The sequence below is a fragment of the Chroicocephalus ridibundus genome, chromosome 14, assembly GCF_963924245.1.
Source record: "Chroicocephalus ridibundus chromosome 14, bChrRid1.1, whole genome shotgun sequence".
Taxonomy (NCBI): Eukaryota; Metazoa; Chordata; class Aves; order Charadriiformes; family Laridae; genus Chroicocephalus; species Chroicocephalus ridibundus.
In genome coordinates, this window is record NC_086297.1 from 5,803,948 (window position 1) to 5,817,281 (window position 13,334).

At 44.3% G+C, this 13,334-nt stretch overlaps 1 protein-coding gene across 1 annotated transcript; it reads left to right on the forward strand.

The window, feature by feature from the left end:
- Positions 1-272: 272 nt before the first annotated feature.
- TMEM100 (transmembrane protein 100) lies at positions 273-12,823 on the forward strand. Its single transcript, XM_063352464.1, has 3 exons — positions 273-452; positions 3,234-3,431; positions 6,667-12,823. The coding sequence occupies exon 3, from the start codon at positions 6,729-6,731 to the stop codon at positions 7,131-7,133; it is 405 nt and encodes a 134-aa protein (XP_063208534.1). The 5' UTR covers positions 273-452; positions 3,234-3,431; positions 6,667-6,728; the 3' UTR covers positions 7,134-12,823.
- Positions 12,824-13,334: the final 511 nt, after the last annotated feature.

Consider the following 13,334-nt stretch of genomic DNA (forward strand, 5'->3'; position numbering starts at 1 on the left):
GGCAGAGAGGGCTAGAACATACTCTCGCAGGCCCCGTGTTTAACCTGACACGGCCGGGGCGCGACGCAGAGCCTTGCCCCGGCGGCGAAGGGGGGACATGCGTGTCCCCACCCTGCGCATCTCTCAACTGGGCATGAGAACCCTGCAGCGCCAGCACCGCCGGCCTGGACGAGCCAACCGCGGAGGGCAGGGCGAGCGAGGAGGCCGTCCTGGCCAGCCTGGCCTCTGAAGGACAGCCCTCCCCCCGGCCGCCCTCACAAACCGGAGGGGGACCTTCCCCGGTGAGCGCCGCCCCGCCCGCCGCAGCTCCCGCCGCTGAATTTGCTCCGGTCCCTTAATTGTTTCGCTCTCACCAAGAACTTTGTTTACAGTCCCTTGTGCAGCGCGCTGCATCCCCCTCTTATGCTTGCTCTGGGCTAGTGTCCGCCGCAGTCCCGTCCGGCGGTCGGGAGGTAAGGCACGGCTCGGCTCGGCACACTATACTATACTATACTATACTATACTATACTATACTATACTATACTATACTATACTATACTATACTATACTATACTATACTATACTATACTATACTATACTATACTATAGTCTGGCACGGCTCTGCACTGCACTGCACGGCACGGCACGGCAGGGCACGGCGTGGCTAGCAGCCGCTGGACCCGCACGCCCGGCGGCCGCGCCCCCGCCGGCTCTCGGTGCCCGCGGGGCTCCGGCAGCGCCCGGGTCCCCGCTGCCCCGCCGGCGGCGGGCTGGGGTTGCTGGGGCACCGCGGGGAGCCTCTCCGCTCCGGCCGGCGGGTCCCAGCACCGCTCCCTCCGGTGTGGCACGTTTTCCCCGCGGATGGAGTCTTGCAGCCACAGGCTTCGGGGTGTCCGCCCCCGCGTTGGAGATCGGGCTGTGCCCCCGCGGGGTCGTGCCTCTTCGTTACCGGCGGGCTGTAGAGCAGCAAGCGTGCACAAAGCTTTCCTTGCCCGTTCGCCTCTCTCCTCTCTTGCATAGGTGTTCGGGGACAGGCGCCACACGCAGGGTTTTACCCGAGGTGCGGGTGGCGTCTGGTAGACGCGTTTGAAAGTTTTGCTGTTTGCAGATAACAGTGTTTGTGGAGAGGTTTGGTTGGCTCCCATCCTCCCTTCCAACTACGTCTAAAAAACGAAAAAGGTGTGAGAGCTTCAATCTGGTAATTATTTTATCTCAAAACTTTCTGGTGGAAACTTGGGGCATCCTGAGGCTCAGGCACGGGTGTAATGTGTTCTTCTCCTACCCCTGTAATTCAGGGCCTGATCCTGGAGTCTTTTAAGTACAAATTCTAGTTCTGTATTTCCAGGATTGTTCACTTGGGGAAGAGCTGTGGGATTCTGTTTAGGATTACTATAGTCTGCTGAATTCCAAATGAACTCTGGTTCTCCTCTTAGTACAGGGCTCCTTATGCTGTTTTCCATAGTCACTTTAATGCAAAACCAAGTGTGAAGCATGAGCATGAATTGGAATTTTATGTAAGCAAAAAACGGGTGTTTGAAATATTATACAAGACACAGAGAACCGGGTCCAGAGCCTGAAGGCAGAAAACTTAAAACTTACTGGTTCTGAGTAAAATGCAAAAAAGGGGAAAGAATTGCAGTGGCTGAGAAATACCAGCTCTTTGCACTTGCACAGAGATATTCAGGATGTGGGAAGCCTCCTGAGAAAGCACCAACTGAAATGATTCAGAGTTAAAATATTGGAAGCTTAATGTATGGATTTCATGTGTTTCTGCTTCTCAGCTTTGTGGTGAGGGAGAGGAGGAGGAGGGGAGAAATCCTGTCTATAAGAAGTTGCTCTATCAGTCAGATTTTTTGATAAAGACATTCATTTAAAAAAATTACCTAAACTGTATGTAGTCAAGGACAAATACAAATAAATTACTGACAGAACAGTTAATCTTTTCAAAGAATGATGCTAGCAGAGTGGCTTAGGGGGCACAATTGCATTAGCTTTTAAACAAAAATAACCATTCTTGTAATACAAGTGGAAGTTGACTACAAGATAATTTCAGAGGTCTGCTTTTGTTTTAATGTAATCTAGATTATTTATCTAAAGTGATTTTTTTTCTGCATTTCCCTCAAAACTTTTCAAAAAGTTGAACTAATTGCTAGGTAGGGTGCACAAGAATATAGTCAAGGAGATAAGCAAGGAGACTTCCTTATTATTAGCGTACTTCAATAATTGGCTAAATTACTTTAGCTATGTCAAGGCTTATTCCAAGGATCATCTAGAGAAGAACATCAGCAGTTTGTTCCTGTAAATGTTTGTGAGATGTTAGCATGGTCTAAATAACTTAAAAAGAGAAAAAGCCCTTAAAGTTTATCATTATATGAATTTATTCTCATGAACTTATTCTCATCCCCATTTAGGACTCCTGCTTCAGTGTAAAAATGATCTTCCATAATCATGCACATATAGAAAGGGAATGTTGAATAAGATTAGCAACATAAATCTCTACTGCTTCGTAAGTTTTGCCCAGCTGCTTGGTGATTTCACAGCTGTTTCTGCAGTTGATAACAACTTCCATCGCTCTGCTTTCTGCAGAGTTGTCATGCTGCTCTGCTGCAGATTCTGCCTTGTCCCTATCTGAGTTATGAATCTTGTTTTAAAAAATCTGGTAACAGAAATGAACAATAGTAAATATAATGGACTCATGTTTATTACAGTGAGCTCTTGGACTCAGTTAATTTGCCTTTTTTTTTTTTTCTGAGAGGAGTTTTTAGGATTATATTTCTTAGGTTTTGTTATAGGAGAATAGATTTAAAAGGGAGTTTTAGTGGGAAGCATGTTACCGCTGTAAGTTTACAGCTAGGAGAACCAAGGCACAGGGAGATGAATTGATTTGCTCAAAGAAACTGGAGACAAAGAAGAGACAAACCCCCAAGTATTCTGAGTCATGGTTCACATCACTGAAGTGAGCAATAGAAATTAAGTTAAATGAGATTTTTAACTACAGAAATTCATGTACAGTACCTGCCTGGGTTGCGACACTCATCAATGAGGTGTCACATCATCAAAGGAAAATGTTACATAGGGCCAGAAATGGGTGGCTGCTTCCAAGCAAAGAGCCAGAAATCACTAGGAGAGCCAGAGGGATAACATCTCCTGCTTCGGTTAGGTTAGGAGCAGGAGTCAGCACACAAGCGGGATCTTTTCCATGCAGGAGTTTGGTTCTTAAGAAGCTGATAAATACCCAACATCTTTTCTTGTAGGAAACTTCCGTGCTAGAATATTGTCACCTCCAATTCATCATTCGGCAACATCTGACACTTCAAAGCCTGGAGCGCCTCTTTCTGCTGCATGACGCTGCCTTGAATTGACATATGAGACATCTTAAGCAGTCTTCCTCCTCAGTCTTCCTCTTCTTACTGAGCCAAGGGATTTGTTACGATGCATTTCTCATGGACCTGGTAGGTGTGCATGCTGGTGGATTTCATGTCTTTTCAGTAAATCTCAACTTAGACTTACTAGTGGGTAAAAACATTCTTCTCCCGTTTATCCAGTGTTAGCCACAGGTTGCCACAGAAACACATTCTTCCTCCAAGTCAAAGTAGCTCCTTAAGACAGTACTTCCAGTATGATTAGTGAGAGGATGCTGGTGTTGCTGAGTATCTTTGCCTAAATTTCTTACCCTGAAACTTGAACCAAGTCACCTGTTGGGGTAAGTCAGAAGTGACTTTGCTGGCAATGAGGATCTAGTACACTATTTTCTGGGGCTGAATACCTTTACTCACACTTCAGATAGGTTCTGTTGTTTATTTAACTGATGGTATTTCAATAGAGGTTTGTTTATTTGTTTTATATGAATGCCTGTTTGCTTACATCCTATTACAGGCAAGAACTGTGCTTCTCAGAAGTCAACGCTAATTTTGATAGTTTAGGAGATTTTTTATAAAACTCTATGTTAGTTTTGACTGTATAAATACATCTTCTTTCTTCATAAATCTCTGTACAAGATGTCCAAGAGATTTAATGCTCATTGGGGATGTATCTGAAGCAGAGGGACAAGGACTCCTCTAGAGACAGGAGTAAATGTACTTAGACTGAATGTTAAAATTCTTCAGAATAATCATGTTTATTATGAGCCCAATCCAAAGCCTTTTCAAGTTTCCCTGTTTCCGTGACTGTTAGAGAGAGTATTTGGACTTTTGAATAGTTGTTACAATGTATTTGGAACTAAGAGACCTTTTATATGGAAAATGGTTAATTCCCCCCGCCCCCCCCAAATTTAATAATAAAATGTTGAGCAAATTGAATATGGCTAATGGTAAGGTCAAAAAAAAAAGTGACATTTGGGGACCACATTCTTCTGTTGTGCTGAACTTCTGTAACGTTTTATGGGTAAGTAATGCAGCAACATAGTGGTGCCAGCTTGAGTCTCGCTGCCATGTAAGTCATTATTGAAAATGCAGAACTTGAGCTCAGATCCATGTGGGGGTGGATCGATGGTGCTCTACAGCAACGCCATGGCTTTCCTGGACCCTTTCAACCGATATAAAAGCTGCTTAATTATGTGTTACGATTCAAAAGACAAAGCAACAGAACCTAGGAGAACTGAGTATATCTAAGGCGTCAGCACAGATATATTTGCTTTGTCTGATAAGCACTATTCAGATCCCCTTCATGCCCTTGGAGATACCAGATACTTTCACAGAAACACACGGAATCACAGACTGGTTGTGGTTGGAAGGGACCTCTGGAGGTCATGTGATCCACCCCCCGTCCCACTCAAGCAGGGTCACCTAAAGAAGTCTGCCCAGGACTGTCCAGACGGCTTTTGAATATCTCCAAGGATGGAGACGCCAAAACCTTTCTGGGCAACCATAGTCAGTGCTCTGTCGCCCTCACAGTAAAAAAAAGTGTTTCCTGATGTTCAGACAGAACCTCCTGTGTGTCAGTTTGTGCCCGTTTCCTCTTGTGTTGTCAGTGTGTGTGCTCAGTGTGAGCTCACTTGTGTTGTGCTCAGCGTTGTCATTATGGAGGGAAAGGCTACTCCGTCTTGTTTGCCGAGCCCCTTGCAGGACTGAGCTCTGAATAGCTGTGTACGGCAAGGTACAATGTTGAGCTGAGCACTCTTCTTTAGAGCTGTAGAACAAAAGCTTTGTCAAACCAAATCTGAAGTTTCCTTTCTCATTAGGGTTCAAGGAAACTCTCGTACAAACTCTGTGACTCCATACAGAGTATAGCCTGTTTGTGTGTGCTTAAAAATAGTGAAATCTTCTTTCTCACAAAGCACGTCAGTTATATGAGGTACTGAGATACAAAACCAAGGGCTCTCCACAATGGGCGAGTATATCTTAGCAACAAGGGTGGGAGTGGTGGGAAAGGAAAAGGAGAATACAAGTATCTGGCAATTAACTTCCTAGTCACAGATGTGAAGGTGATAAAAGTGATAAAAGCATTACTGCATTGCCAACGCTCTTCCTTGTTCTCTGAGCTGCATATCGTGCTGTTCGTAAGAGCAAAAGCTACACAGCTTGTACTGGAGAGTGGTGGAGGAGTCCTGTGAGCTACTCACAGCAAGAAAACCTGGTGGTTACCCAGTGTCCCAGTCTCTGTTGTATGTGGTGGGGTGCACAGGCTGGTCCAAGACAGCACAGCCATGGTAGCCCCGGCGTTGTCAGAGGCTCACTGCAGACTCCAGGGTGGCCCCCACACCACCAAAGTCCCAGTGAGATGGCCAAGGTCTGTCATGGCAGCCTGTAGCGGTGGCGAGCCAAGGGCTTGTCCTGCCCTGATGAGGTGGACTCCAGTTGTGCGCTGGGCTCCATGGAGACAGAAGGTATTTTGCCTCGTAATGCAGATGCAATCACATTGTGCACGCTGCCTGTGTATACAATATGGAGACAGGAGGAAAGCAAACTACTGTAACTAAGATGAATGAGTGTAACTGTAAATCTCTCTCCCACGCAGTAACATGGATGTGGTTTCATGGACTTACAAGGGACCCATTGCTCTTGCTTTAAGCCAATTTAAATGGCAAGCTGACAGTCTGGCATTGATGTTGCTGTAATGGTAGGCTCACCAGTTTTCAGCTGGTGTTCGCTGAGTGCAGGGAACTGTCTTCATCCCCATTCCCCCCACATCCATACCTAGTCATGACCATTTGAATTTTTTTGCTAAGTAGCACTTGCGTTGAGAAAGGGTTTGTTTTTTTGCTGGGACAGTTCTTGTCCATGTTATTGTAGCACGCATTGGAGCAAATCTGTCTAATGTGTACATATAGGTGTATATATAAAGAAACTGTGAAAAAGCATGTAAGCAAGAGTAGAATTTTTAACCAGAACAGCCCATGAATTTCACTTCCTTGTCAGAAGATGTAAAGCCATTGAATCTAAATTACATCCAGAAATACTGACTTTAGGATGTAACTTAAAGTGGGATTTGGCCCACAACACTTGAAGGTTGGGGTCTATCTTGATCTGTGACTCTGTTCTTTCTAGCACTTATGCACGTGCTGATGACTACCATAAAAATTGATTCACATCCTCCACAATCAGTAGTGTGACAATTAAGCTTGTGCATAAATCCTTGTGGGGTTAGAGCATCTGCTTCTTTGCGATTCCAAGTGGGGTACTTCTGTGTCACCCATTTGTCACATAACGGCAACGCTGCTTAGCTCAACTCATGCTCTTCTCTCCACAGTGCAATGCGTATTCAGGAGAGCCTGCTCTAGCCTAAGAATTGAAGAAGTCAAGACAATCAAGATGACAAACGAACCTATTAAAGAGATCCTGGGCGCTCCAAAGCATCCTGATTCTGTAACCACGGAGAAGAGTAATAACAATGACTGTGTGATAACCACCATCCCTCTCGTCAGTGAATGCCAGCTGACTGCAGCAACAGGGGGAGCAGAACTCTCCTGTTACCGCTGTACCATTCCCTTTGGCGTGGTTATCCTCATAGCCGGCATTGTGGTTACTGCTGTGGCATACAGCTTCAACTCCCATGGGTCGATCATCTCAGTGTTTGGATTAGTCCTCTTGTCATCAGGACTCCTTTTGCTGGCTTTGAGTGCAGTGTGCTGGAAAATCAGGCAGCAAAACAAGAAAGCAAAGAGGCGGGAGAGCCAGACAGCGCTTGTGGCAAATCAGCGAACCCTGTTTGGTTAAAGACAACCAAGAGAAGGTTGGACAGAAGACAGAACCTTTGTAAGTCAACTTGACTATTTATCAATAGGAGAGATTGCAGGCTTTAATTTAACTTTGGAAGTGAACTGAGATGAAAATGGAATGGATTAAGAAATACTCTTAAAAACTTTGCAAGTGCTCTTAATATTTTTCTTACTGCAGACTTGGTAGTGGCTCTTTCCAAGACAGAGGAAAAAACACTTTTCCTTCACAGAAAACAGTGTCGTCATAACCGCAATCATCATAACCGCATTCTCCAACATGCCGATCATATTGGAAAGGGAACTCGTGAGAACTAAGAAAATAATTTGAATTGACTTGCAATGCCAGAAATCTCCTTAAAATACATACTGTGACATTTGACCAAGGGAGAAGTCATAGCATTTAATGTGACTACAACCTTCTGGCCACATTGCCTGTGACTTAAATTGTAGCTCAAAAAAAAAAAAGGCAATAACAACAAAACACACTGCGGATTGCTCAATAAGCTGTTTCTTATATTTTATGTAACTTTCCCCTCCCAATATCTGTGGTACTTTCCCCCTTTTTTAAACCAACTAATATTAATTTTGTGTTACTATTGAATAGAAATAGGTAGAAATGTGTAATTATGTTGTCTAACCTAAATAACGAGGTATGATAATAGCTTAAAACATGAGACTTTTTTTTTTGTAAATTAAGTGATCAGGTTTAGCACTTTTTGATTATTTTGATATAGAATTAAAGAGTAAATTTCATTAAAATAATATTCAGTGCTGCTAGACCTTTAGAAAATCTTTTTTTTTTAAATTGCTGTCTAGATAGCTTGTGTCTTCAACTTTGACTGCTTTATGATTCTATTTTTGTAGAACACCACCTGTGACAATAACTGTGAACATATGTACTGCTCATCTCTTCCAAAAATCTCTGTAGACTATGCATTTTGGTTCGCTAGCCCATCCCTCCTGCAGCTTGAAAAATCATAACAGTCAGTTCTGCAGATGCTACTGGCATAGTCAGTTTTAGACAGAACTATTAATAATTACTTGTGGAAGCAAAGTCATCGGTGTACTAAGTGTTTGCTGAATGAGGTTTGGGATTACGAGTCCTTATGAAAAGCAGGTGCCAGGTGTCCCCTATGTGTGTCTGAGATGTTTGATTCTGTAAGTCTTTTCTAGAGGTCTCCCAGCTTTTCTCAGGTGATGAATAATTGAGGGGCTGGTCCTAAATTGAAGCAAACCAGAACATTACTTCTTCATTGATATCTTGAAGGACAAGTGATGCTGAGACAAGTCACAGACTTCCACCCCAGCGTGTATGAGGGTATCAGAAGGCAGAAGGCCTGCATGGAATCCTCTTTCTTTCCTTTTTTTTTTTCCTTTCTCTCTTCCCTCCCTCTTACTTTCTCCTGACTCAAAAGGGCTGGATGTGATTTTTGTTTCCCCTGCAGCAGTAAACGAGGCCTGTGCTAGCGTGCCTCCTCTTTGCCCTCCGGAGCCTCTGGATCCACCACGGCTGTGGCGGTGCTGATGCAGAGCACACCTGCCAGGCAGGTGCCGCAGGGGACAGATAGCCTTCTGCAGGTCATCCTGGAGCCCTGCGCCTCTCCTGCTGAAACCACCCAGGCATTCTGGCTTAGGTGCCGCCTTTTTCTCTCCCTCCATGGTTTAAGCTTGTTACATCCATAACTTATCCCCGGATTTGCAAAGTGCACTTCGTGTTTTAAATAGAGCAAGCTATATGTATGGGAGGGGATGTTTGGAGTCAGTATTTGCGTTGCCACACTCCGTGGTTACCAGACGCTATAATAAAATCACTTGCATCAGAGGAAAGCTGACAACACATTTTAGCACTTCCATAGCCCTAACTTAATCACGGCAGGAAGCTTTCCTGCTGCTAGGAGAACATGTTGCGTCACCAGAACATCTGACACCGGTGTCTAATGTCAATCACTTTGCTTAAGGTCATTAAAAATATTAGGGTGTCCCCTTACGATGTACAGGTTTTGCATGAGTGACAATTCATGGGAAATGCATAGCATGATAAATAATGGAACAGGTGGACTAAAGTGGTGTCTTTCCTGTTTAAAATGAGAAAAGTGATTGACATTAGCAAAGCTGGATAAGCTAAATAGGGCTGTTTATTTTTTTTCCCCCTGGGAACACAATAGTTATTCTGACTCCGTCTTCCCTCTCCCCATTTCTTTTTGCTCAGTGGAATTTTGCAGGCTGCCGAGGAGAGAATTGCAGGGGCTGTAGAGATGCAGTGATTTCCACTACGCATGTGTAGCAGCTCAGCCCTGTGGTTCCAGGCTGAGCCCAGAGCAGAAGCACCCTGTTGCCCTCTTCAGAAGTCTTTCCCATACATGGGTCCTCCCTTCGCCATTGCTGTGATACGGGCGAGCTTGCGTGCGGCGTGTGGAAGGAAAGTAGCAGTGCAAGGTGAGGCTCTGCTCCAAGTCAAAAAAGAAAAGGCCAAACTCAGTGGAACAGAGGCAACGGGTTTTTGACAGCAGTTTTTTCAGAAAGGGTAGGTAAGAGCGAGCAAGAGCCGCTCAGCTACTACTAGAAGACATTTCCTTTCCCTTATCTCTGCTGTCTTTTATATTTGCACTGCATATACAAGGACACAGCAGAGTGCCTGCACCACCCTCTGCCTTGCTAATTGCATCTAGGCATTAAGCAGCATGTAAGCGGTGACAGACAGCATTGCAATGACCCTAGGTGTGATCCCCAGCACGGAAAAGCTTCGGATACAACATGGTGTCCTGTACTAGCAGCGAACTGACAGGTTGAGAGGCCTCTCGGTAATACGGGGCCTCCATAGCACACACCGCTGAGCTCAGCAGCATCAGCTGTGTCCTCGTGAGACAAAGTACATGCACAAGCATCTTCATATCAAGCAGTGAGCGAAAGTCTGCCCAGGAATTCACTCGTGATTTGTGTGCATTGGTTTTGGGACAATCTGAAGTAGTAGTAGCATCTTTTCTGATTGACCAATGATGACGTCCAGCACGAGTCTCACAGTGCATGTTTCTTCCTGCAAATCTACATATTACAGACATTTTCATTACTGTCCCCTCTCTCTCTGCACCCCTTGTCCTGGTTTCAACACAGGAAGAATACATTCTTTTTATCCCTTAAGAAACAATCGTTCTGGGAGAGGTGCTATGTGAGTGCTGTGTGACAGGCTTAGCACCTTCATTTTTCCAGAAACTGGTGATAACGTCTTCTACAAGGGCACACTTACAATGCTATTACAAGGGTCAACCACCTCAAACTGGTCATCTACAAACAGCAAAATTTCATCTTGACCTAATCTGGTTCCCATGACCTAATCTGGATTGATTTGGGGTTTCATGCCTGGATGTCGGGTCATGCAGTCCACCAAGCCTTTGACATGAAGCCATTTGGAACTCCACAATTGCTGTTTGCTGTTTCTCATGGGAACCTGAGAGGCAAAAGTCAGCCTGGAGGATGCAACCCTGTGGAGATCACAATGACTTTCCAGCTCAGAAACACCTTCCCTTCTGGTGTGAAAAGGCTTTGAATGTGGCAAATGGTATTTCGGTTCTGGGAGAGGTTGGGTGGGAGCTGATGCAAATTTTATTGTCACAATTGCTTGTCTCTCCCTTCCTGAAAGCTCTGGCAGCATTGCGCAAGCAAAATTGCCCTCACAAGGATAGAAAATTATCTAATAGGGGAATTGCGCTGGTGCACCGGGCAAATGTTACGGAGATCTTAAATAATAATTTCAAAACTTAAGCACAGGAAATTGTGTATGTAACTACACCCTGTATTGCTATTGTACACAAAGCCAGTTATAGCCTGGGACAGTATTTTAAAATAATAATCAGTTTGGTATGACAATGCCTAGTATTTGTTCAAGTCAAAACGCCCAATTTATGATTCCCCAGTCACTTAACGTGTCATGTTTTGTACGTGACTGTGGTTCTAATACCATAATTTGCCAGGTTTAACAAAAAAAAAAATAGAGAGAGAGAGAAAGGTTAGTTTTGTGGACTCGTGTCAAGAATTAAGTTTCTCTGCCTTGGACACATGGGAGAGCTCCTGTTACCAAACAACGAATGTACAGTATTAACGCAGCTCTACAGAACAGGAACCAGGCTCGGGGTATGGAACAAAGAAAGGCCTGAGAGTGTCATCAGGATCCAGAAGGGTCAGGCCAGGAACTAGCCCTCTGGAATATCCCCTATTCTTGCCTCAGTTTTGCTTATCCAGAGTCGAAGTCCAGGGCTTCTGCTCCTTTAATATCTGAGACAGAGGTTGTTGCATATTATTAGCAGGGTTCACCTGATTTGTTTTTAGAACAGGCTCCAAAATAAGAAGAGCAGAACAATATTGGACGCCATCATTTTGCATTTGTATTTTGAAATACCTCTGGTGCCTTTAGATTGTAGGATGTTTTAGCTATATCAGTATAAATCTTTGTCAATTACAAAGGGCTTTTATACATAAAAATACATTGACATGTCAAGAATTGCACTGTATGATGTAAAAAATGATATAAATCCTGGCAAAACTCTATGTGTAGACTAAATCTTGCAGGCTAAACCATATGGGAGAACAATGGTCTTAAACTGCAGAATCAACTTGAATTTTTGGCTTTTATTCAGGTTGTTGATGTCACTATTAACATGACAGAGGACTTAATCCTTCCTCTTGTGAGCAGCCAGTTGGAGTCCTATTGTCCTAACTCAGTGCATCCAAAAATTTGCACTTATGGCAAACATGGCATTTGTGAAAAACATTTTTTTTTTCATTGATTGCTTTCACTTCATAACTCTTCTGTGCGTTCTAGAATAAGAGAAAAAAAAAGTATTAAACTTTAAAAATGGAGAAGAAAGGGGGAAAGAAAGAGAAGAGCATACAACAGCAAATGTTGGACACTGCGTAAAGTCATGGAGGGATAGTAGAGCTTTACACAATTGCCTTGTTGAAAGACAGAGATTTTTAAAAATATGTAAGTCTTGTTTCTGATACAACCTTGTCTGTATCCTCGGTTTCATTCTTATAAAATGCCTGAAGTCTCCAGGCTAACATCAGTCTTAGATCTCACCTCATATTTCTTCTCCTTTTCTGTTTCCTAGGAACCAGTTAGCTCAGCAAAAGGCAGAAGTTTAATTTCTTACCATCATTTGCAGTCTGACTGAAATGAAAATGGCCACTTGGGATTTGCAGAGGCAGTGCCCCCCTGGTTCTGTAAGTTATAAGGCATTCAGCCACAGTCTACTCTTGAAGAGGAAGGCACTATAGAGAGGTGAAAATTTCTGTACTGCAGCAGGAGATGTCAGTGAATATTCTATTCAAAAAAAAAGGTAAATAACACCAGAGCAGCCCTTCACCACCTCTTCTCAGCCACATTCCCTTTCAATCTGAAGGCCCGAGTTTGTGAATAGAGTTAACAGCTTTCCTGGAAAACTGGCCCATGACATTATTTCCTTGTGAACTCCATCCACCTGTCATGTTAGGGCTTGGTGCGACGCCAGCACTGGCAGGAAATAATAGGCAGCAGGATGCTGGTGTGTGTCGATGGCCCTGACCCTCCCATTCCTGAACATGAATAAGCTTCGAGCTCACAAGGCGTCACAGCAGCGCGGCTTCTGGGCCCACAGAAACGCATGGGTGGGATGCACAGCCACTAAAATAACATCCAGCCGGCCGAGCCGCAGCAACAGAGCTGCATGGGAAGAGATGGTGTCACATTCTCACTGCCTGCTGCTCTTTGTTCTTTCCCCTGCGCTCTCCTGTGCTGGGGATAGCACAATGGCTGCTTAACAAAGAAAAAAAAAGTACAAAGTACGCCTGTATGTGAATTAGCTGAGATTCCCCAAAAGAACACAAAAGCTTCATTGAACAACTTTCACCACTTCTCAAGGGAAATGCACTGGCGAGGGAACGTAAGCTATCAGCTTGAAATGGTTTGCAGCTAGCTTTCTCCTCATACTGCACCTGGGAAAGGTAGTTCCATTCAGTATTTAGCAGGACAGACTCTTGCGAGATTAAATGGTGAGTTAGGGGAGCCCAAATCATCCCTTAAATGAGACTTGGGTTCAGTGCGTGACAGGGTGCAAACTGAAGTATGTGTTCTCCAAGGCTACCCCAGCAGCCCCTGGGTAGTTGGCATCCCCAAACCCTTCATAGACCTTGGGCAGAGTGCAGAGAGGAGGACAGGAAGACTTCT